The sequence below is a fragment of the Lepidochelys kempii genome, chromosome 9 (assembly GCF_965140265.1).
Source record: "Lepidochelys kempii isolate rLepKem1 chromosome 9, rLepKem1.hap2, whole genome shotgun sequence".
NCBI classification, from domain to species: Eukaryota; Metazoa; Chordata; order Testudines; family Cheloniidae; genus Lepidochelys; species Lepidochelys kempii.
Genome location: NC_133264.1, coordinates 84,024,920 through 84,049,600, shown reverse-complemented (window position 1 = coordinate 84,049,600; position 24,681 = coordinate 84,024,920). Strand labels below are relative to the sequence as shown.

The 24,681-nt window shown below is 40.7% G+C and overlaps 1 protein-coding gene across 9 annotated transcripts in view; it reads left to right on the top strand.

Annotated features, from left to right (window-relative positions):
* The window catches only part of PAK3 (p21 (RAC1) activated kinase 3), a 220,260-nt gene that overhangs the window by 192,189 nt on the left and 3,390 nt on the right, over nucleotides 1-24,681 (top strand). For all 9 annotated transcript variants that reach the window (XM_073361188.1, XM_073361189.1, XM_073361187.1 and 6 more), the window contains 7 exons: nucleotides 3,750-3,813; nucleotides 10,620-10,668; nucleotides 14,877-14,989; nucleotides 16,038-16,155; nucleotides 16,950-17,049; nucleotides 17,501-17,697; nucleotides 24,008-24,145. In XM_073361188.1, the coding sequence (XP_073217289.1) occupies nucleotides 3,750-3,813; nucleotides 10,620-10,668; nucleotides 14,877-14,989; nucleotides 16,038-16,155; nucleotides 16,950-17,049; nucleotides 17,501-17,697; nucleotides 24,008-24,145 (779 nt within the window). The remainder of the gene's footprint in view (nucleotides 1-3,749; nucleotides 3,814-10,619; nucleotides 10,669-14,876; nucleotides 14,990-16,037; nucleotides 16,156-16,949; nucleotides 17,050-17,500; nucleotides 17,698-24,007; nucleotides 24,146-24,681) is intronic.

Genomic DNA, 24,681 nt, shown 5'->3' with positions numbered 1-24,681 from the left:
TGTGAGTAGCCTGTCTTCAGGACACACAGCTCACACAGCTTCCACCTTCCTGGGTCTGACCTCGGAGCATTCAGCATCCTCTGCCCCTCCGTGCACTTCCCACAGTGAGTCCACTCAGGTGGGGCTCCTGGGGAAGCCAGAGGGTCCTGCACCCCAACTTCGCAGTCAGACGTGACTCTCAGCCAGCCAGTAAAACAGAGGTTTATTAGACGACAGGAACATGGTCTAACACAGAGTTTGCAGGTGCAGAGAACAGGACCCCTCAGCTGGGTGCATTTTGGGGGGCAGTGAGCCAGACAACCACATCTGTACTTCACTCCATGTCCCACCTAGCCCCAAACTGAAACTCCCTCCAGCACCCCCCACCTCCTCTGGGCTTTGTCCCTTTCCCGGGCCCGGAGGTCACCTGATTCCTTTAGTTCTCACCTTGCAGAGGGGAAGGGCCCAGGCCATCAGTTGCCAGGAAACAGGGTGTCGGCCATTCTCTGTGTCCAGACCCCTGCACACACCTGCCCTCTAGGGCGCTGCAATGATCATACACCCTTACCCCACCACCTAGATACTTAAGAACTGCATAGGGGAAACTGAGGCACCCCTACACTATTCAGAGGAACCATTAAGAACAGTCTCACTTCGTCACATTAGGTCCCTGAAATGCTGAGTTCAATAAATGTTTGAGGTGGAGTCTGAAAATACAGTTAGAATACCTTGTGCTGCACTCTTATAGGATGAGGCGTGTGGGAGCCGTTTGCTGCACCTCCAGCTAGCAAGAACATATGCTGGGATCAGTAGCAAATGCTGGCTTGCGGTTCATGATGCTCCTGGTTGGGGGAATAGTATAGCATGTTCCACAGCACATCCCCATTCCCGACAGCTCCCCATTAGGGATCTTGCCTTGACCAGCAGGATTCTTTTACTAAAGGGTGCACCAGACAGTATCTGTGCTTCCCACTGCACTGGCCGGAGAGGAGTCAATCAGACACCCATCAGCATTAGATGCCAGAGCATTGAGCACCATAGTAATACCATAGACAGGAGAGAAAGAGACTTACTTACAATTACTGGCAGCTCAACTAGATGTTCATAATTTGGAAGTACAAGTAAACACAAGAGAGAGAGAGGGGTGTAAATTTCCAGATATGTGCACACAAATCATTATCGCATTCCAGACATTTTTTCTCAGTTAAGGAATAATCTTCTCAAAATATTTTAGTAGTGTACACTGTACATTAAATCTTTAGTAGCTATTTACCCTGCTATTAAGTTTTTAGATTTTACTTTTCATCAGTTTTTATGTTTTATCTAGGAAAGTGGACTAGAAAAAGTAACATTAATTTTGTATGATTTGGGTTTATAAGATTGTGGCTCAATTACTCAATTTAAGCACATGTAACTCTTCTGCCAGGTGGAGCCAGCAGCAACAAGGGCTGGGTTGAGTATCTAGGAGTTCCTTTTCACCAAACTGGCTTGAGCCCCCACCCAGTGACCTGGGACAATTACATACCACCCCCCTGGGTGCCTCTAAGAGGCATTACTTCCCCTCTTGCAAGCACAGAGTCTGAGTATAGCAAAAACTTTTAATAAAAGGAGGGAAGAAACTCAGCATTAATTTGGGAAAACACCACAACTACTGTTCATAAACCATGAGCAAAAGACCCACCCTCAAGTAGGTTGGGTAGTGTCCTTTTCCTGTCAAGTTCTTAAGTCCAGCAACTCAAAGTCCCTTTAATGTGCCCGTCCCTTCTCTGCACCCCACTCACAGTTGCTGTCCTTGCCCAGTGCAGCCCCAGAGTTCAGAGGTTCATCTGCAGAGTTCACCTCCCACCCTGGGTGGAAGGGGGGTAAGGAGGCACCTTACATGCTCCGCTGATTTGGGCACTCGCTTGCTGCCCCGCCACTGATTGCTGCACCTCTCTGCAGGACTCTGCTCTGGCCCTGGCCCTGGCCCTCTCCGCCAGCAACCCTGCTGGCCACTCCTCTCTGCCAGCTGCCTGCCTGGCCACTCGACAAGATGTCTTCAGGGCCCACCACTTAACACAGCTCTCAGTGATTTCAGCTGTTAGTGGAGGAGCCTTACTACTCGTGCACACTGGGCAGTCTCTTGCAATAGAGACAATGTCCCAAAGTAGGTCTAATACTTAGATATAGGTATCAGTGATTTCAGCTCTGCAGCATATGACATGACCCTCAATTGAGTCTAAATTAGCTCTTTTATTATACTGTGGAGAGAAAGGGAGTCAAATGGTGTTCAGAATCCTTAAACAGGAACCACACCAACAGGTAAAAGTACCTGTCCCCACCCTCTCTTAACTCATTGGGTTTTGGAACCCATGTCCCCTGCGTAGCGAGTGCCATTCAGTTGAGGGTAAGTCTCTCAATCAGGGTATGCGAGGTACAGTTCTGGTGCCCACAGTTCACACAAGGATAACAACCCTTTATTACTCCTGCCCCAGTAACAAGGAGACTGGAGATCTAACAGAAGCCACAAGTGATCATTTGGGCAAGCAATCCCATCGTGCTGAATACCTAGGCAGGGTGGGTGTGCCCATGCAAATGAGATCAACTCCTGAAGTCCTTTTCCACAGCTCACCACTAGATGTCAGGAGAGAGCTCATTCAGACTCTGCTTACACACACTTTCCCAAATACTGCTCTATTTGCTCCTGATTCAGCCCATTTACACTGCTGGCCAAGCAAGAAGCTACCAAATTATTAGCATTTTTGTTTTCAATAGGACTTGTGTGCCTAAATCACACTCTTTTGAAAATCCCACCCTTAATTCGTTTGCAACTTTCTGAATATTACATGCAAAGCCTTTCAATCAATGCCTGTTGTTGCAATAATTATTCAATAGAGGGCAGCACTCCATCCACCATAGCTTGTTGTTGAGATCAATTTATTTATAAAATTACCAGCACCTTATTAATGTAGATAACTTTTTAAAGACGTTAAAAGCTACAGTCTGAAGAATACTGCTGCTCTTCTAATCCATTTAAAAGGCTGTTTCATGTAGTAAGATTAGCATGTGTGTTCACTGTAAAGTATCGAATAAAATAATTGTTACTGATCAAAGTCAGACTGAAGACAAGCAGTGTTGCTCTTATATAAGTGAATTAGATCTCTTTCACAATGAAGCCTACATCATAAAGATTGTCAAAAGCCTGTAATTAATTATTTGATGTTAACTGTTGTTTTTTAAAAAAGGCAAACCAAGGAAGGGCTAATGGAGAGTCACTCCAGGAAACTCTTTATCACTTTCTTCCTCGTGTCTACATGGCAACTGCTTATAAAAGTTGAGTCCAAAAACAAAGTTGGGTTCAGTATATGAAAGTATGAACCCCCCTGCGGAATCATAAAGAGACTAGCTAGTTCTGAGGAAATTAGCATTGTTATGCTAGCGCTCATTAACATTTAAGTATACAAACACTCATTTGCATATTTATTCATTCGTTAACTCATATCTGAGTCTTACGTGAGCTCTTCTCTACAGTTCGTGTTCTTAGTTTTCTTTCCATCTCCAGAGGCAAACATGCTCATCAATGGATTTAAAAAAAACCAGTAGATGCCACCTGAATTATTAAACTGCTACTCTTATTTCTAATCTGTGTGCTCTAGTAGTATATTGAATCTAAACTGCACATAATGCAAATGATGCCAGGCAATAATGGTGGATTTTTGACTTGCCACAGATTGTCACTGAAGATATAATACTCATTTTCAAGAGAGCTTCATTGTTCTTTTTTCTTTCAGGAAGCATTGTGAGTGTTGGTGACCCTAAGAAGAAATATACACGATTTGAAAAAATTGGTCAAGGGTAAGTACTGTTCATAGAATCATAGAATATCAGGGTTGGCAGGGACCTCAGGAGGTCATCTAGTCCAACCCCCTGCTCAAAGCAGGACGAATCCCCAACTAAATCATCCCAGACAGGGCTTTGTCAAGCCCGACCTTAAAAACTTCAAAGGAAGGAGATTCCACCACCATTCCAGTGCTTCACCACCCTCCTAGTGAAAAAGTTTTTTTCCTAATATCCAACCTAAACCTCCCCCACTGCAACTTGAGACCATTACTCCTTGTTCTGTCAGAATATCAAGGTTGGAAGGGACCTCAGGAGGTCATCTAGTCCACCCCCCTACTCAAAGGGGGACCAATCCCCAAATGGCCCCCTCAAGGATTGAACTCACAACCCTGGGTTTAGCAGGCCAATGCTCCAACCACTGAGCTATCCCTCCCCACGTTGGAATCTTGGGTTCCATTGCAGTCTGCAGTTGGAGTTATATGCATAAATATGGGCCAAATACTTTGCTGGCGTTACCTCTTTGAAGTCAAGGGAGTTACATATACATTCAGAATATTTGTTTTGATTGTACTTGTTCCCTCCACATTGATCAGTATTTTCTTGCGGCCAAAAGGAGTCATCAAAGAAATTTTCATGATGGCTGGCTTGATTGCATTAGTTACTGGAACATGGCAAAATTGTCATCCCTCAGATGTGCGGTGTGGTTCATCTGCCTTCATGGAAGAAGCCATTTTGATATGACCAAGAATTACATAGGTCTACTAGAGAAACAGAAGTTTACCTTTACTTTATTGCATGAAAAATGCCATTTATCATTTTATCTGATGAGTGTTATTGTGCAGCTCAAAATGACATTAGTCAAAAATCATTTAGTGGTTAAAGAGAGTATTTCAGGAGTCAGGTTTAAAATCATGTAATTTGAGAACAAAAGTCAGAGGCTAAATAACCCTTGTTTCCCAGCATATGTAATGAAAAGTATGTATACAGAAATGCAATCCATTCTGATGCACAGAATCCTCAATAGCTGCCCATAAGATACAGCATTTGCTAGTAATGAGAAACATGGTGTCTTCAAAGTGTTAGGCGTTTACCCAGAATGGAATCCTATGTATGCTTTATCAGACTGGTAAGAACAAGGTAATTTTGAAATTGTGTGGTGTGTGACATGCATTTTAAATACTAATGCTGACTACATATAGAGTCTGATTCTCTTCTCCATCACAGCCAGTTATGTAATATTGTAATTCCATTGTTTTCAGTGGAGTTACTCCAGATTTACATCATGTAAGAGCAAAATTGGGCCTTCAGGTTACCAGCAATAATTATCACTGAATTAAGGGTACTGAGATTAGCAGGTATCTTTGTGCATTGTATATATTATTGGATTTGGAATTTTCTATAACTTCTGGTTGACTTGGAACTGGTACATGCAGAACAAGAAGAGACCATGTCTTTTCAAGCTCACATTGCTTTTTCTTTTAGGTTTTATAATAAAAAGACTCTGGTTTGAAAGGGCAGTTATGGCAAGACGATTTCAAATAATGTCAGCTTTCATTACTTTCATTTACCTTATATCACTTAAAATAGATAAAACTACATCTTCATTCTGATTCTACAACGTCAAATGTGCTCACTAAAGTTAAACGAGAAATGAAACGTAATATGACCCATAGTGTAACAAAGCCACAATCCACCTTACAGGGTGCTCTGAATGGGTTTAGGTAGGAACTTTTTGATCATCTTAAGTCCCAATGTGAGTATTTTCTAATGTCCATAAATATACATTTTAGAATGTAAATCTTGTAAACAGGATCAAACCGCATGTATGTAAGTAGCGAGAAATTAGGCTCTTCTTTAACTTCTTGAGTTCTTCATTCAATACACTTGTGTCTTCCTGTACTTATAGTGGTGCCTCTTTCTGGTCTTGTTTTCGTGGAAATTCTCTGACCTGTGGAATCACAAATCTAATCACTTGTAGATTAAGCATGAGGCGTATTCTCACCAGAGCTGGGCATTACAAAGATGAGATAATTGCAATCCTCTGATGGGATAAACAAACACTAATATAATGTGTTACTGCAAGTTATTTACCACAGCCACAAAATATTGTTTACAGAAGAATTAAAGTCTTTGCATTTCTGATAACCATTTATGGGAAACCATAAGATTTTTTTGCTGGGGTTGTACATTAAACAATGTATTATCATTGTAGAAGCAAATATCTTTCCAGGAGTTTAGAAGCAGGTAAAGCTTTAGTAGCCATTATTCTAACAATCTTCTTACTTTGGGCTTCTAGAATTGGAGCATTATGTGTTACTCACTTTTACTCAAAACTTTACAGAAAATCTAAATTTAATATGCTGTACTCCAGTGTATTAGACAGCAATTTTATCAAAGAAATGAAGAGGCTGTTTCTTTAGTTGGGATTATGTGAATTTGGGGAGGGAGGGAGAGGGGAGAGAGACACACCTTGCCTCAAAGCAGAAAGTTTTGCTGAAAACAGCAAGCAGTGGACACAAGGGAGGTATATGTATCTATAGAAACAAACTCACTTCCGTCTGCATTTCTTTTTTCTGTCCAGACACTAGAGAACAATGTTAAGACTGTAGCAAACACATTCTTCCTTTAAGCAAGTCACTTTACCCTAGAACTATAGATAGTGCAAGAGTGCAGTGGTTGTCAGGGAGCTGCAAGGCACATAAATACTGCTATTACCAAAATAACTTATTTTGATGGCAAACATTTTGTTTCAAAATGCGGATGTGCAAAGAAGTTTCGATAAAATTAGAACTGTCTGGAATTATTGCCCAAAATTCAACTTGAAATAGACCAGAACCATTTTGAGCCATTGTTAACTTCATATATATATAAGCCTCCCCAAAACACCCCAATAACCCATCTTACACAATGTTAAAGTGGTAAAGTCAAGCTCTTAAAAGTTAGGAAATGACACAATTAAGGTTGCTCATGCATTTGCATTATGATAGGCTTTAATTAAATGATCTCACACTTCTTTGACACAACTTCCCTTGCCTCATTCAGTGTCAGGAGAACAGCTAAAGGCACCCTTGACGCTAGGGTAACCTGCTTTCTCCCACCAAATTTCAAGACCCTACTCCCAAACATGAACCTACTAGAGCTTCTCAGTGAAACAGTTGTAGGAAGTTTTTAACAGGCAAAACAACAGTCTTGGAAGTGACTGAACTTTCAAAACCAAATTTTTAGCTGAAGCTTAAAAAAAAAAAGTAGCCTGAGACCAACACCCCACATGGAAAATTTCAGCCCAACTGATTGAAGTTTGGCAAAGTTACGAGCACCTGAAAACAGGAAACAGGGTCTTCTAATGGAAAATGTTGGGCAGCCTTAACCATCAGCATGACTATCAACTCTCTACCTACTACTGTGTATCATGATGACTTTAAACTTCAGACCTGCAAGTAGGAAAACAGTGAGAGAAGCTATTCTTGCTGGATTTCTTAGTCACTTAAAAGTGGGGTGTATAATATCTTTCACAACAAAGAATTCCTGTTTGATTTTGTGACCACAGAATTTTGGGTTAGCATCTGAATCATTGCAGGCTTCCCTGAAGGAAGCTTTTTTGAGACACTCCCATCTTTTTTTAAACTGTGAAAAATATAAAATGACTCGGATTAAGGACTTACTTTAAAATGCAGAGCAGTGTTTGCATTTAAAGAAAAGACGTACAAAAACAACCCCTTTGGTTTTATGATGACAGGTCATACATTTAATCTTATAGCCAAGATGAAAATATATTTTGGCCGCTGTGATAGCAAAGCTTCATTCCACATATTTCACGAGTCTGGCAAAGGGAACTGTAAATCCTCCTTTACCTTGCACTGAATACAGATCCCAAAAGAGAGCTGAAGCACGTGGGAAGTGAAGTCTGTTCTGAGGATGGTATATACTCAGGCTTTGCTTTTCAAGTGAGACAAGGAGTTGATGTGCCTATTTACAGGATGGGACATAATAAATGAGATGATGTGGCCATTACTCTGTTTATGTATTTAGTTAATGTTAATGAAGATGACACAGCTTATTGAGCTGATTTCCTGGCATTTATTACAAATAATCAGTTAATATGATATTGAAGATAGTAATAGAATAGGATATGAGTGGCTAGATCTTTCAGTGGCTGCTAATAAGGAAACTGGAGACTAGAGGGGAAGACATGGTTCCCTGGCAGACTGCAGCTGAAGAGGAGCTTTTGATTTAAGGAAAAGTGAATTGGGTGGGCAATCACTCCGCGGTGCTCCATATGGTTAGCAAACAGCGTACTTTAGTCAGCAGAGTCACACTTGGAAATAGGTGAGCTTCAGAGCTGAATCTCTTTTTTGGTATTTGTTCTTGGTTTAGGATTTGAGGACATTTCAGGATACCTAGGAAATGTAGGTTATGCTGCTTGATAGAGAAGGCTACACTGGCTCAAATCAGTTTCTGGTTCCTTCTATCATAAAGATATTTTATGGTTTCTGTGATTTAGTTTCTTGGTTCATCTTCACCACTTCTACTTCACCAGGATACTGAGACAGATCCAATTCCAGATCCCACTAAGTGCCTAACTTTGTTAAAACTAAGATGTTACAATGTATTTTAAAAGTTAGAAACTGAACAGAAATTATAATCGCTTGGAAGAAAAAGTCCCTAATATAAACTTATAGCGGCATTGCAATTAATTTACAGATTTATTTAAAATACTCATATCTATCTAAATTCTTACCAGATAGCCTTGAGCCTACAAAAAAAAAAAAAAAAAAGCATCCGAATTCAAATAGCTGTTTTAAATAAACCCTAACAGGAATGAGCTAGGGAGGTACAGCTCAGTATTAGCAACCCTGAATAAACTGTTGGATTTTTATGAAAACAAATTGGATTAAACTCCACAATTAGTTTTAGAAAAATGCATTTGCATTTATATTAAAAGAATGCATAGCATGCCAAATGCTAACATTGTTTCCAATACAGGCACTCAGTCTATGGTGCACAAAAGAGTGAGTCTGCCAAATTAAAATGCTATGGAAATATTTCAGCTTCCAGGTGAACAGAACTAACATAAAGGTCTTGTAACACTGGGCAACACTAACTGGTTTCAATTTAAATTAGCTGGTTTTCACTCAGAGTATGTAAATGTTCCAGCTTCCCTTCCCAAAATTTCTATCCTGGTCCATCCATTTCTGCAGGCAAGCAGGAAAGGCTCTCTAGATGATCACAGTTTGAGAACCAATGCTTTAATTCAGGTGTTAGCCTCCAGTAATGTTAACAAATGTTACCATGGCCCCTTGACATTTAAATCCATTAGGTGGTTTACTCTGTGTATTACCTCTTTCCAATTCTAGTCATCCACAACACTGTAGGGAAAGAATCTTTCTTAATCAGGAACAGATGGCAAAAAAACAGACTGTCTAGTCTGCATATGCCGATCAGTGTGTCACTTTATTTTCCGGTGGCTCTATGACAGACTCCAGATCTGCTTTGAAAATGAAACTTGAATATAAGGGCGATGAAGGATTCAAGTGTCTGACACCCTAAAATAGGAAGCTGCCGAGTGACTTGACGTGCATAGGAATCTGGGGCTTCTTATTTATTTATTTGTATTCTGTTTTAGGAGTCTAGGACTTCTCACCTTGCAGAATTTTACAAATAAAATTAACATAGTCTCTAAGTGCGTGTATACAATTAAAAATCACATCATGCAATATAGCAAGCTAACTCAGGGCCAGCCCGAGGCCTAAACAAATCTCTGCCTCAAAAAGAACTTCAGGCTTCTTAAACCATCCATCCATGTTGTGAAGATCAGCAAACTCTGGCTCTGAGGAAAACATTTAAAATATCAGGACAGCCGTGCAATGTTGAAAAACCAAATGAGAGCTCATAGAAGGTGAGCAGTTGGGCAGAAAATGGGATGTTGAGAATAGGAAATCAAGTTAGCAGCACTTCATCCAAGAAGCGAGAAGAAAATATAAGTAGCTCAACTCAACCACATTTGAATCTCTCCTAGATGTTTTTCATCAATGTTAAGATAAACCTTTAGGAAAATTGAGATATTGTCAAGGTTTGCTTGTTGCTTTAAGACTAAAGAAACCAAACAGTGGCTCTGCAGAAAGCCTACAAGCAAATGCAGTGTAGGCTGTAATTTTTGGGTTGTAAACTAACAGCTTCTCAGGTGCTGATAATCCTCAGTTTGTGACTATGTCTTCCTCCTGGAAGATCTACAAAGGGAATCCTTTTCCCTCATTTTTGCCTGTTTTCTTATCCTCCACTGCCAGCATCCCCAGAGTGCTCCTAGGAAAGGAGCACAGCTCCCTCTGAAGCCCATGGAGCATACCCCTAAATCATCTGAAGAGGACACAGGTAGAGCTGGTTGGGAAATGTATCTTATTTCCTGCAGTAACAAAACAGAAGAAAATGAACATTTTTCATTTTTTGTCACAATTTGGATGCAAAATTTTTTGGTTTTTGGGAAACAACAACAAAACCCAGAATATTTTTTGGTTTTTCATTTTTCAACAAAAAAGCCAAAAAAAATCAATAAAAAGCATTTTTCATAGAAAAAATTTGCTTTTATTTTGGCCAGGTCTAGTCACAACAAATGACTCAGGGTGCTCCTTTCACTCAGGTGCTGAGCTTGGGTTTTTATCTTGCATCCTTTGCATGGTGTGGTGGCTTGTTGTACAAAGCTAAATACTGTGCTGGCTGAATAAATTTATTTTGTAAACATCTTAGGCAGAGATATGGTATATATATTTAACATTCGTCAAAGGCACTGTACATCTCCTCACTTCTTGGCTGCTGTTTTTTTCTAGGGCATCGGGTACTGTTTATACAGCAATAGACATTGCCACAGGACAAGAGGTGAGTGCTAATATTAAATCCAGATTTTTATGTAATTCTTCAATATTTTCTCTTTTATCATGAATATTATGTCATACTCATTGTTCACATATAGCTTAACATTAAGGTATCGGTTACTTTGATTTGCTATTGACTTAAATAGAACCAGAATTTCACCCTTTGTATAGCCAGTTGTTAAGTGGACTATTTTCCCTACCTACTCTTTCCTCAAGCCAGTTCTTGCATCCTCTTAAATTTTATCAATCCCAACCTAGCAACCTAGACTATTATGGCATTCCAGGTTGTATTACGGTATAGAGAGAAATCTGTAAAGACATCCCAGATAGCACCTATTGCTGGTTTACACATAGTTTTTATTACTGATTTAACTATACTGGTTTAGAAATTGATATAGGTAAATCTGTGTGATCCTATAGTGTGGAAGCAGTTTTACCAGTATAAAGGTATTTATATCAAAAGAGCTTATATCTATAAATTTACAACACAAAAAACTTGTGTAGAGCAGACTTTAGATTGTGCATCCTCTAACCTAACTACAGACTTATGGATAACCACAGGCTTGACGATACCCAGGGTTTGTCAAACAGTTTAGCCCATCTCTAATTGGTATTAGGAATAAATACGGTTCACTGCACTGACCTAAAAAAGTTTCTCCAATCGCATTATTAAGCACTGCCAGAAAGCATAACCGGAAAGAGTATGAAAAGAGAAGTTATATCCTGCACAGAAGGACATGCTAGCTCTCTCTTAATTACTGAATGTATTAATACAACAACCTTTTGTCAGATTAGCTGATGGATGTTTCCGTCACTTCGTTCCAATTTATCTTAATCATTGATTCAATTATAATAATAACACTTAACACTTTTCTACAGCACTTTTCATCTTCAAAGTGCATTGCAAATATTAAAGACAGAGCATTATTAAGCCACAATTTTATATTTTAGTGACATTGAAGTTGGTTGACCCAGACCATTAAAAACAAGAAAACTCAAAATTAAAGGTAAAGATCTGTCCTTAAAACATCCATTTATGCTTAGGTCATGCCTCACAGTACAAGACACTACACACTGATCTAAGTGTGACCTTGCAATAGTTGGTCACAGTGCGGGGAGTGGAGAATGAATGAGGTTTTGAATTAAGAATGTCTTGACTTTGAACTTCCAAGTTTTGCTACTTTTAGTTGTCATTTTCATGTTCATTTCTTTTTTTTTCAAACCAAAGTTTTTGAAATTATATAAAATCCTGTATAAAGGTCAACATTTGCAAGGTTAGGTGACTAAAGTGAGACCCCTAAAGCTATATTTAGACATCCAAATAACAATGGCATGATTTTCAGAGGTGCTGACCACCAAAGCTCCCAGTGACTTCTCTTAGGATCGGACACAAACACATTAAACTGACTGTGTTACTAATATACCATAATGGGATTTTTATAAGGGTTCCTGTACCCTTTAGAATGGTTTAGAATAGTTAAGTCTACCATGAAAATACATGTATAGGCCCCAATCCTGCAAACGTTTACACACGTGCTTAATTTAATCACAGAAATAATCCCATTGACTGACTGCTCATGTGTTTAAAGTTAAGCACATGTATAAGTGCTTGGAATATTGGGACCTTAAACCAGTTCTTGGGGGAGTGGGGTCAAGCTGAGGCGCCTTGTTTGGATGCCTCACAATTCCTGCTCACCTGCGTTCCAGGGAAGTGATTTCTTAACTAGGTCCAAAGAGGTCAGCACAGAGCTGGAGTAGTGGCCATGAAGGGGCTGCTTGTCCCATGTCATATAGGCTAGATTTCATTCATTCCCCATTCAAACCCTTTGTTTTTTGAGATGGAGTGAATTTCATCTCCGGTGCATATTATAGATGGGACAGATAATACCTCGTTGTATAATGGTTGCTTGACATTTCCTGTTATAAGACCCTGTTTTCCGTTGCCAGAGATCTGCTGCAGGCCATATTATTTTGAAATTTTTCGCCAAAATGGTTCAACTATCTCTGAGAATGAGGCTATTGAAAACTACATTATTTTGTCCATGTTTAAAAATTCTGGCAACTTTTTCTTTGAGAATCTCTAGTGTTTCCATGCTTTGGAGCAGGGACTCGAAATTTGGCCTTTCTCTCAGGGATGTGCCTTTTGCATCCCATTTGATAGTCTGCTCAAATTTGGCAGTGTTATAAGCATTTGAAAAATCACTACATGTGCTCAGTAGAGAGATCTGAGATTTTTAGCAGTTAAATTCCCCCAAATTCTGGGCATGCTCCAGCTGGGGGCTGAGTAGCACTTTCCTTGAAGTTGCTGCTGGGGGCTGGGCCTCAGGAATCAGAGCAAGGAGATGATTACCACTCCCACACCCCCACCGCTGGGTCTAGGCAGTGTGGAGGAGGAAGCTGCTTGATTCAAATGTGGAGGGGACAACAGTCAGACCTGGGGTGAGGGTTAGGAGTAGATTCAGACAAGGAGGGTGGTAGATGGGGAGGAAAAGGGGAACCAGGGAGTAGGGATTGGGGGGAAACTGGGACTGGCTGGGCAAAGAGTGTGAGATTGGGAGCTGGGTTGGGGAAGACTGGGACTGGCTGTGCAAGGAGACTGAGACTGGAAACCAGTGTGCAGGGGGAGAACTGGGACCAGCTGTGCAAGAAGAGTGCAACAAAGAGTTGGGGAGGAGGGGGAGATTAAGTGAAGAGTCCATGGAGGAAGACAATGAGGAGGGGGAACATAAGCATGGGAGAGGTGGGAGGGTGATGGAAAGCCAGGGGTGGGAGAGAAGGAGACAGATTGGATGAGAAGCCAGGTTGGGGGGAACTGGTATTGGCTGGGCAAGGAGACAGGGGACAAGGAACTAGAGGGGACTGGAAATGTCTGGGCAAGGAGACTGGGAACAGAGGGGAGGTTGAAGACGGGGAGTGGAATGGAGAATCTAGATGGGGAGACTAGGACAGGTTGGTCAAGGAGAGTGGGACTGGGATAAGAAGCCTGATGAATGGAGACTGGGACTGGCTAGGTGAAGAGAATGAAACTGGGATGAGCAACCAGGGTGGGGAAGGGCTGGTTGCAGGGGGCATTTCAAAAGAAGTCCTACTTGGGGCGGATATAGGCAGAAGGGTCTGCAGTCTGGGATGGAACCCAAGATTCCAAGGGGGGAGGGATAGCTCAGTGGTTTGAACATTGGCCTGCTAAACCCAGGGTTGTGAGTTCAGTCCTTGAAGGGGCCATTTGGGGATTGGTCCTGCTTTGAGCAGGGGTTTGGACTAGATGACCTCCTGAGGTCCCTTCCAACCCTGATATTCTATGATTTGCCTCTCACCATTCCTCTGCTATTTACAAACATCTGTGAAACCCACTGGCAAAGTGTCTCATTCCCTTCTAACATTGGTCCACATGGAGGATGACAATCTAATTTTTCTATCAGCTACTTCATTAGCTCAAGTGGCAGAGATCTGTGTGGTGGATCTAGAGGTTCTAACCCTGGTGATGACTCACATTGGTGCCAGTAAGATGCTACTTGATGGAATATCTGGGGGGTGGAGGTTACAGGTTGTGTTTTTTACAAACCTAGAAAATTGCATGCAAGACTTCATTAAAAGAATATTATTTGGGTTGCCAAGTCAAGCACTCAAGATAGGAAATGCCAGAATTAAGTAGGTCTCTTCTGCCTTAATAATGTTCCTTTATTGTCGCTTTTTGTATGAAATTGATATAGGCATTTTATATAATTTATGTAAGGGGAATAACTAATCTTCCCTGTGGAGAATAGTTATTTAATTTGTATTGTTGCCATACTATTGCAAGATGGTTTTATTTTTTTATTTAATCAAAGTACCCAAATCACTAATTACTTGCAAAAATGACTGCAATGAATTGAGACCATTTTGGAATAAGCTAGGACTACAGAATGTTAATGATATTAAGTAGCAGATAACATTTTTAAAGCCATTTTATATGCAAACTTGCAAAATAAGACATGTAAGGCAGTGCACTCTGTAATTGTCACCCAAGTAGTGGGTGAAATAGTGCGGATTTCAAAGTATAAAGCATAGTATTGCAATGCAAGTTACTGAGCACTAATGCCTAATTAAAGGGCAGTTTGGTATAGTTCTCAGCTGATCTGAAACATATGGTCTCAAACACATTTATTTCTTTTTCATTCTGGTCTGTTGCAATATATGCTATTAAACTTAGTATTTAACAAAATGTCATTTTAGGTGGCCATAAAGCAAATGAATCTCCAGCAGCAGCCTAAAAAGGAACTAATTATTAATGAAATCCTGGTCATGAGGGAAAATAAGAACTCTAATATTGTAAACTATTTAGACAGGTAAGTTGTGCCAGTCATTATCACTGTAGAGCTTGTTTATATACCGTGCGTCAAAGATTTAGCCAGACAATTTTTTTAAAAATTTTGTGTGCAAATGACCATTTGTGCACACAAAGCTGATCACTGAACGTCAGGATCCATTTACACAAGCATACAGAAAGCTATCCTTCATGTGTGCATGTGAAAGATTCCTGCAAACTATGTAGACCCAGTTTTTGAAAATTGTGACCAGCACGTGCCTTTTCTGAAAACAACTGTCAATAACTACATACATCTTCACGTTTTATGAGTTAGACACATTCTTCCTATTTTATTAAGTGGGCATGGTTCAAAAAGTTCTAGAATCTATGTCAATTGTTGCTCCCCGATAGGCATGATGCCATTCATGTAATTTTGGTGAAGACTAGATTCCTGCTAGGATTTTTTTATTTATTTATTATTTTTTTTAATGTTCATGTTTAAAGCTCTCCATAAACTGATGTCTTGTCAGTTTTAAAATTGTTTTTGTATATCCAGGGATACTTCAAAAATGCACTGAAAAAATGTTTTTCCTGTGTTTTCACTTCTTTGCTTCTGACGGGCTAAATGAAAAACATTCAGCTACAGCTGGATTGTGTTTTCTGCAGGCAGCACATGAAGGATTTCCTTTCCCTGTCTTTATATTATTCAAGGTTTTTCAAACTGTTGATCAAATTCCATCTTCTGCCACCATCGGCTGCTGTGCGTCTTATACCTCTTGGAGTTAATGGTTATATTTCTCTATATATTTCACTATGAAACAAATAATGTGAGACGGCCTAGTTTAACTTTCTTTACATTTTCTAAACTGCATTTTTACTATCTAAAGCCTGCTGTACAGTTAAAGTATTGCCTATAACCTTTTTCATTTGAACTACACACGTTCTTCTAACGCTGTGAACTGTTCATTATACCTGGTTGTCAATGAAAAATGCCAAATAGGCAAAGTCATCTGTGAGTTTCTTTTGTCAAAACAGCTCTGTAAATAGTTGTGCTTACTGATGGTGGTGTCTTCATTTTCTTGTTTCAGCTACCTGGTAGGTGATGAACTTTGGGTAGTTATGGAATACTTGGCAGGAGGCTCTTTAACGGACGTTGTTACAGAGACCTGTATGGATGAAGGACAGATAGCAGCTGTCTGTAGGGAGGTAAGAAGTGCCATGCATGGATGTGCTTGCTGGGATAGTGTGTAATGTAGTGTAATGGTGTGATAAGAATGTAAGGGATCTCAAAATACATCTTTGTTTAAAAGTTGTCTTTTTAATATTAGAGGAGGAAGAGCGTCTTAAAGGAAATCAGATCTATGTTCTGCTGAAAAATGCCATCCTTGTAATAAAGTTCAGTTATGATGACACTTTTTATTGATTTAGTAGTGTTTAGCTTTGCTTCTTTGAATGTTTACCTGTGATAATTCAGCAGTGCACCTTATTCCTGGCCTTTAAAAGGAAATAGTCTTGCCACAGAATGTAAAAAACTGCAAGTAAAAACAAATGCTAGTTTGTTAAAGTATGAGAAATTACATGACAAAAAAATATTTTAAAATCTGCTGTAGATTGTAACACCAAAGTCTTTGTCATGCAGTATTTTGCCAATAGTGATCCGGTTCATACTGAAAGAACTTTATTTCTTTTCTGGCAAATAATAGTTTGTCATATGGGATAGAGATGGCAAAATTCACTGTAGCAGCAATCATTCCGTCTGTGCTTCCAGGCTATAGTCTGTAACAATAATTGACATTTCTAATTCAAAAGCTAATGTGCCTTCATTTAGAAAGTTATTATTCTAATAGTGTTGAAGTAGCAAGCTATTTCACTTGACAGCACAATATTCTGCCATTACTCACAATTCATCTAGAAATTAAATCTTTTACAGATATTTTTATCCCCCTATATGATTAAATCAGGCCATTAATTTTTACCTTTATGTTCCTTTTTTATATCAGTGCCTGCAAGCGCTGGACTTCTTGCATTCAAACCAAGTGATCCATAGAGACATCAAGAGTGACAACATTCTTCTCGGGATGGATGGATCTGTCAAATTGAGTAGGTGTTCTTGCTCAGGTGGCATTATTCCAGTGGTTGTTGTGGAATTGCTAACTGACAGCCTGTTATCAGAAGGAAGTGATAGTATATTGGCCATTGCAGCCAAGGAATGTTTCATTTTAGAACAATTTTAACACCACAGGGAAATCTGAGAACATAGGTAGGGTGACTCAAAATTATTTGACTATGTTCAGAGCCCAGAGTTCTGATCTAAAGGCCTGAAAGACATGTAGTTTCTCACATAAATAAGAGCTGTAGAGTCCAACTTTGTTAAAAGAACTTAAACGGTCAAATTCAGTAGTTGTTTGGTTATATCCTGTTATGTAAACAAGAGATGGCCCTGTTTCCAGCCAGATACCTTGATGCATTCTTGTGCAGAGAATGGACTATTTGTATTTGTTTGCTTCATAGCCCAAGTTGGCGTTAACAGTATTTTTTTTCTTCTCTGCAGCTGATTTTGGGTTTTGTGCTCAGATCACACCTGAGCAGAGCAAACGGAGCACAATGGTGGGGACTCCCTACTGGATGGCACCTGAAGTAGTGACAAGGAAAGCATATGGCCCCAAAGTTGACATCTGGTCATTAGGGATCATGGCAATAGAAATGGTGGAAGGAGAACCCCCGTACCTTAATGAAAATCCTCTCAGGGTAAGGTGCAAGTGGAATCATATAGCGCTGTCCTTCTCTGCTGTCCCAATTTTAGATACAAAATCCTGTCCAAACCACACAAGCTTGGTATTGTTTCAACAGTATCATTGCAGCATAACAGTATATACTGTTGCTATAGGCACCTAAATGATGGCACCTCAGAAGATAAGTGACATGGAGTTATTCTCAATATGTGTCATTTTTGTCTTCAGAGCTGTTTAAAATTCTCAGTATGTCTGCTTGTTTTCTGAAATCTCCTTCTGCTGTATCTCTGATGACAAGAATCTTTCTGATTCCAAGTTTCTCCAGCTGATGAAGTCTTGTGAAAAGAATTTCAAACAGAACAGGGGGAAAAGGAGAATTTTCCCAAACACAGCTCAGAGTGTATTTGTTAAATAAATGAAATGTCTTATCTTATAGTGAAATCTGTAATTACTTATTAGTAAGTGCAGTTTTAAGGTTATCTTTCAACACAAATACTGGTAGTAAAAAATTGGGGCATTTATACTATGGAATAGTTTACATTTTTGTCCGAGGAAATTTAGTCCTTTCCTACGTTAATCAATTTGCATATTAAAATAAGTGAATATTAAGGGACAGTCTTGCCTAATTGTATCACTGAATGAAACACCCAGTTAAACACTGGTCTCCCTTCCCTGGGATGTATTCCTGGAGTGATACAGCAGCCCACATTTACCAGAGGAAGTCCAGCTTGTATCTCCCTTCCCTATGGCATTAGGAGGAATTCAGACCATGGATTAACATTTCATAAGTAATTCTAGATTTGCGTAGAGAGAATATCAGAACAAAGCATGGCCTCTAGGTTTCTCTCACGGGATACGTCTATGCTGCAGCAAAAAACATGTGGCATCAAGTCTCAGGGCCTGGGTTAGTTGACTCGGGCTCAGGCAATGGGTAGGGTTGCCAATTTTGGTTGGACGTATTCCTGGAGGTTTCATCACATGACAATCTTGAATTCTTGGAGACTCCAGGACAGTCCTGGAGGGTTGGCAACCCTAATAGTGGAGCCCAACATTTCAGTGTAGACATCTGGGCTTGAGCTGTAACCCAGGCTCTGAGACCCTCCCCGCTCACGGGAGCTCAGAGCCCAGGCTCAAGCCCAAGTCCAAACATCTACACTGCAGTTGTATAGCCCCATGAGTCCAGGTCCCACAAGCTAGCATCAGCTGACCCAGGCCAGTCTTGGCCATGCAGCAGGCCTTTTATTGCACTGTAGACATATTCATAGGTTCTGATCTGTGATACCCAGACTGCAGACATCAGCACACAGACCGCTGCCTCTGAAAGAACAGGTAGATGAACAAAAATAACGTTGGAGGAGAAACTGTGTTGGTCATTGCCATTAAGGAAAGAACAGTAAGGACGAAGTGGCCCATAGGGCTTTAAACAAACTCGACGTTGCAACTTTTGCAAAAGGTTCTCTATTCTTTTGGAAAGCCACAGATTTGGGATGTGCGGTGCTAAGCGTGGAAAGGCTGCACTTTCACTTGCACACAATAACTTGCACCTGCAGACTGCTTCTGTCCAGTGCTTTCTGCACCACTGCATGGAGGTACTGTGGGGGAAGGGACATTGATAATTACACTGAACGTGAGCCCCACCTCCAAAAGGGCAGGCCAGTAGTCACTATTACTGCAGTCCTGGTGCTAGAGCAGTGGCCTCTGAGCAGAACCAGATGTGCTCTGCTCCTTTGTGGGGAGAATGATTCCATACCCCATCATCTTCCTCAGGGAACCCTTGCAGAAACCTTCATGCCCTGGATTTGGCCCAAAATCTGGCAAGGAAAATTAGCGTCACTGCAGTCTCCAGCTGGCCCTCTGAAATGCAGCTGATTTTGACCTGCTGCAATCTCCCTACTATATGGTATCAGCGAGCTGATTAGGATTCCTCTAGATGCTGCAAATCAATTATTGCAAAGCTAATTAGGCTTCTCATCTGTGACTGCATTCAAATTCAGTTATACCTCTTCCCACCCAGGTTAAATCAAAGAGATGGTCTCTCTCCCTGCTGAAGTTATGATTTGTTGGATCACTCTTAATTCACAGAAGTAAACTCTTCAGGGCATCCTCAGTGAGAGGTCCATGCCTCTGAAACCAGCTCCCATGGGTGGTCTGGGGAGCTTCTAGGCATAGACCTGTTTGGCCAATTTGCTGGCAGATGTATAGGTCATTGTAATGGTTGTGTTTAAGAGTTTGTCTGTGTTCATGGAGTTCTGCAAAGCTTTAAACTGCAGGGTTGATACTTTATTTTGTGAATAATTGTTTTAATAATGCAAGGTGCCCAGGTGCTCTAGTTGCTGGCACCAAAATAAATGTATAAAGAAATAATAAAGGCATTTAAAGGTCATTAATCATGGACAGAGTTAATAGCCATCCTGATGCAAAAGCCTGTGTCATTTTCTAGCTCAGGGGAAACTCATTCCACTTTGAAAGACAAGTGTTCAGAGACAATCTATGGCACAGGTGCCCTTTCCTGGCTTCTGGAGATCCTAATTCGCTTCCAGTTCATGAATACAGCCTGCAATAGTGTGACTTTCTTTTCCCGGTGATTTTCACTGTGCCAGACGTGCACTCAGGCCCTGAGATACAAGCCTGGGGGCACAAAAATGCAATATACTTTTAAATCCATGTTGGATCTCCCAAGCTTCAATTTAAAAAAAACATTTTTCTTCTTTTTTATCCTATGAGTCACCTGTTGCACTAGTTGCATTAGTTTTCATCAAAAATTGCAAAATATTTCTAGAGTGCTATGGATGCTACAGTTCCCAGCCTGAGAGTCCTCATAAATTGAGCCTCACACATGTGGGTATGACGTGACCCATATAAGGTCTGTATCTAACTTTCCCAAATCGCAGCCATAACTATCTGCTGAATCCTTCCTGTTTTTTTTTCTATGCCAAATGCTTACTGCCCCTTTACAGTTCAGTTACTACCAATGTGAAATCCACTCCCTTCCTACATACTGGACATTTTTTTCCCTGCCTTACTTTGCAAGACCTAAATGATAAAATTCCCTCCTTTCCCACTTCCCTTCCCCTGAAATATTCAAAAGGTGCAATGCCTGGCTAAGGATGACTATTCTTCATGACTCATGTATTGTGATGAAATCAGCACAGTGAGTCAGCTTCTAAAAGGGCTGCTGCATTTAACCTGCAGCTCCTGTTTGACTTGGAATTCAAGACAGGGTAGATGCAACTCATATATCAATACTTAGCCTACAGCAAACAGAAGGGGGTCAGTAAGTTTTAAAGTCCATTGGAAACAAAAAGTCATCTGACCTCTGGAATGTCTCCAGTCCGGATGGAGTCATTTAGGTGGTAAAAGCTAAAAATGATCAATTCAGCTACGAACTCAGCAGTCCTCAGACACAGAGGCACTGATTGGAACGATACCAGTGTAAATCCAGAGATATCCGTGAAGTCGAATTACTCTGGATGGATAGTGGTGTAAATAAAACCTGAATCTGTTCTGGCATTCTAAGTACCCTTTAAGATCAAAGCAAATATCTGCTTGTGTAAGGCAGTTGCTTTAAAAGGATGAAGTGGCCCATAGGGCTTTAAACAAACTTTTAGGTCTAGAAAGCCTTGCTCTATGTTTAAGAGGGTAAAAATAGTGGATTTGGTCACTGTTTATTTGAATGCTAATAGGACAGAACTGGTACTATTTTAACAGAAACATTTTGGGGGGAGGGGGGGATTTCCAGGCCTCCTCCTATTCTGAAAGTCCAAGTGCGAAGAGTTGGTAGGGTTTCATAGGTCCCTTTTGTAACCTATGTAAGGATTCAAAGTGTCAATGTCATAACAACATCCTGTAGTGGTGTCATAGGCTTATGCTATAGGTTTTCAACTTTCTAGGCCTCGACCACAAGTAATATGGGTCTAATGATCTTCTTAAGGACAGTATTTTCAAATATGAAGGAACACAAATTCATGTGCAATTGTGTGCCATGCTTATATTTGCTGATGATGTGATTGTGTGCACAAACTGAATATTTGTGCACTCAAATGGCCCAGTGGATGCTTAGGGCTCCATGGAACTTGCTGTGGAATTCAACCCTTGCCACTGAATTCTTAGCTTGCTCCAGAGTCTTAGCTTTCACCTTTATTTTTATTTTGTTCCAATTATGTTTCTGCACCTTTGGGTTCTGAAGATGACCTTGAAAATGTGAAACAAGCATAATGGATATAGTTTTATCTTTCTGAGTCTTCAGACTCCTTGAAACAATCATTTTTGAAGTGTGAACTAGCTCGTTCATCTGAATGGGTTGCCGTCAAGGTTCCTTCCCCGCTCTGAACTCTAGGGTACAGATGTGGGGACCTGCATGAAAGATCCCCTAAGCTTTTTCTTACCAACTTAGGTTAAAAACTTCCTCAAGGTACAAACTTTGCCTTGTCCTTGAACCCTATGCTGCCACCACCAAGTGTGTTAAACAAAGAACAGGAAAAGAGCCCACTTGGAGATGTCTTTCCCCCAAAATATCCCCCCAAGTTCTACACCCCCTTTCCTGGGGAAGGCTTGATAAAAATCCTCACCAATTTGCATAGGTGAACTCAGACCCAAACCCTTGGATCTTAAGAACAATGAAAAAGCAATCAGGATCTTAAAAGAAGAATTTTAATTAAAGAAAAAGTAAAAGAATCACCTCTGTAAAATCAGGATGGTAAATACCTTACAGGGTAATCAGATTCAAAACATAGAGAATCCCTCTAGGCAAAACCTTAAGTACGAAAAGACACAAAAACAGGAATATACATTCCATTCAGCACAGCTTATTTACCAGCCATTTAAACAAAAGGAAATCTAATGCATTTCTAGCTAGATTACTCACTAACAAGTTCTAATACTCCATTCCTGTTCTGTTCCCAGCAAAAGCATCACACAGACAGACAGACCCTTCGTCCATCCCCATCCCCCCTCCCCCCGCTCCAGCTTTGAAAGTGTCTTGTCTCCTCATTGGTCATTTTGGTCAGGTGCCAGCGAGGTTATCTTAGCTTCTTAACCCTCTACAGGTGAAAGGGTTTTGCCTCTGGCCAGGAGGGATTTTATAGTTCTGTATACAGAAAGGTGGTTACCCATCCCTTTATTTTTATGACAGTTGCATACTCTGAAACAAAGATTACAGTTGAAATGTCTGCATTAACTAATTAATTTCTTTTCCCTGGTCTACACTACAGAGTTAGGTTGACGCAAGGCATCTTAAGTTGACCTGACTTTGTAAGTGTCTATACTAAAATTTTGCTCTTGTCGATGTAACTCGCTCACTACACAGACTTAATAACTCCAACTCCACGAGAGGTGTAGAGTCAAGGTCGATGTAGTGTCAGTGTAGACACTGCGTTGCTTACATCAACTGTTGCTGGCTTTCAGGAGCCGTCTCACAATGCCCCACACTGACAGGTCAGTCAGTGCAAGCGCTTGTGGTGAGGACGCACACCACCGACACAAGGAGCAAAGTGTAGACATGCACAAGTGATATCATTACTGTGACTGCTGTATGCCGACATAAGTGAGGTCAATTTAATTTTGTATTGTAGACATTCTCCTATACTTTTGCAAAAACATCCAGCTAATTTGCTCAGCCAGCAGTCCCAGACTGCCCTCCCTCTCCCTCCAGTGATCAGAGCCCTATTGTCACTTGCCCAGCTGGCAAAACCTTCAGTTTACTCTCTAGCAACTTGTACCATGCAGCTATCCATCTACTTTGTGTACCTGGTAAGTGGGCATGCAATTGTAGGCATATTTTGAAAATCAACTCCTAAATTTCCCTATTTTCCTCTCTGAATTGATGAACTGTTGCACTGCACTTGAGTTATGATACAAAATCACAGTGATATCCAGTTGTCCAGAATGAATGGAAGTATCTACTGCATCACTCTGTCATATGGAAGTGGTGTTTAAGGGAACAGTGAGCACTGCAGAGATGCATTTGAATTATTCCTAGTACCTTTGAAATATGTGTTTAGGCCTGGTCTACACTTCAAATGTTTTGTCAGGGTAGCTATACCACCAAAACCTCCCTATTGCAGACACAACTTATGCCAGTAAAAAATTGCTTTTGTTGGGATAGCTTATTAGGAAAATGCAGTAAGCTGCATGGACAACAGCCCTTTATGCGTCTACACTAGGGCTTTTGCCAGCATAGAAATGTCACAGAAAAATCACACCTGTAACCGACATTGCTTTGCCAGCAAAAGTTGCGAGTGTAGACCTGGCCTTAAACAGGAATACATATTAGATGTTGACAACTCTGAAAGAAATAGATTAAACCCTCTGGTTTAATGTTTCTCTAGGCTTTGTATCTGATAGCAACTAATGGAACCCCAGAACTTCAAAATCCTGAGAGACTCTCTGCTGTGTTCCGAGACTTTCTGAACCGCTGTCTGGAGATGGACGTAGACAGACGAGGGTCTGCCAAGGAGCTTTTGCAGGTAAAATGGGCACAGGTGTGTGAGGCAATTGCAAGCGAAAAGTCTATGTAAGTGGTGGCATTTGTATCCTCCAAATATGGAGCCCCACTGGCTACACAAGGAGTTGGTGTAGTCGGATCTTCATTGTGCATTACACGTCAAGCTTGGCACTTCTCACACTACCAATAGGTGGTCTGTCATGTGTAGTTTTCTTTTTCAGAACCAGTTAATGGCATTTGAATGGGGCGGCGGAAAGGGGGCGTGAGGTGGGGCTGATGTTCCTCCACTTACATGGGTGCAGTTAAGGAGGAAATCCTTTGAAGTTAACCAAATCTGAAACATAAGTGTAAATGAGGTGAGAGCCTGGCCCCAGAAATGAGAGGCCAATGTGCACTCTGTCACCCAGCACCCTGTAGTCTGAATTTTGCCTTCATGCAAAAGGCAACTGATGTGAACCTGCACCTCAGAGGTTCTGAATACAGGATCTGGGCCTAAAATAAGATTGGGCCAAATTCATCCCTGGAGTCACTAGAATTGCACCAGAGATTAATTTGTCC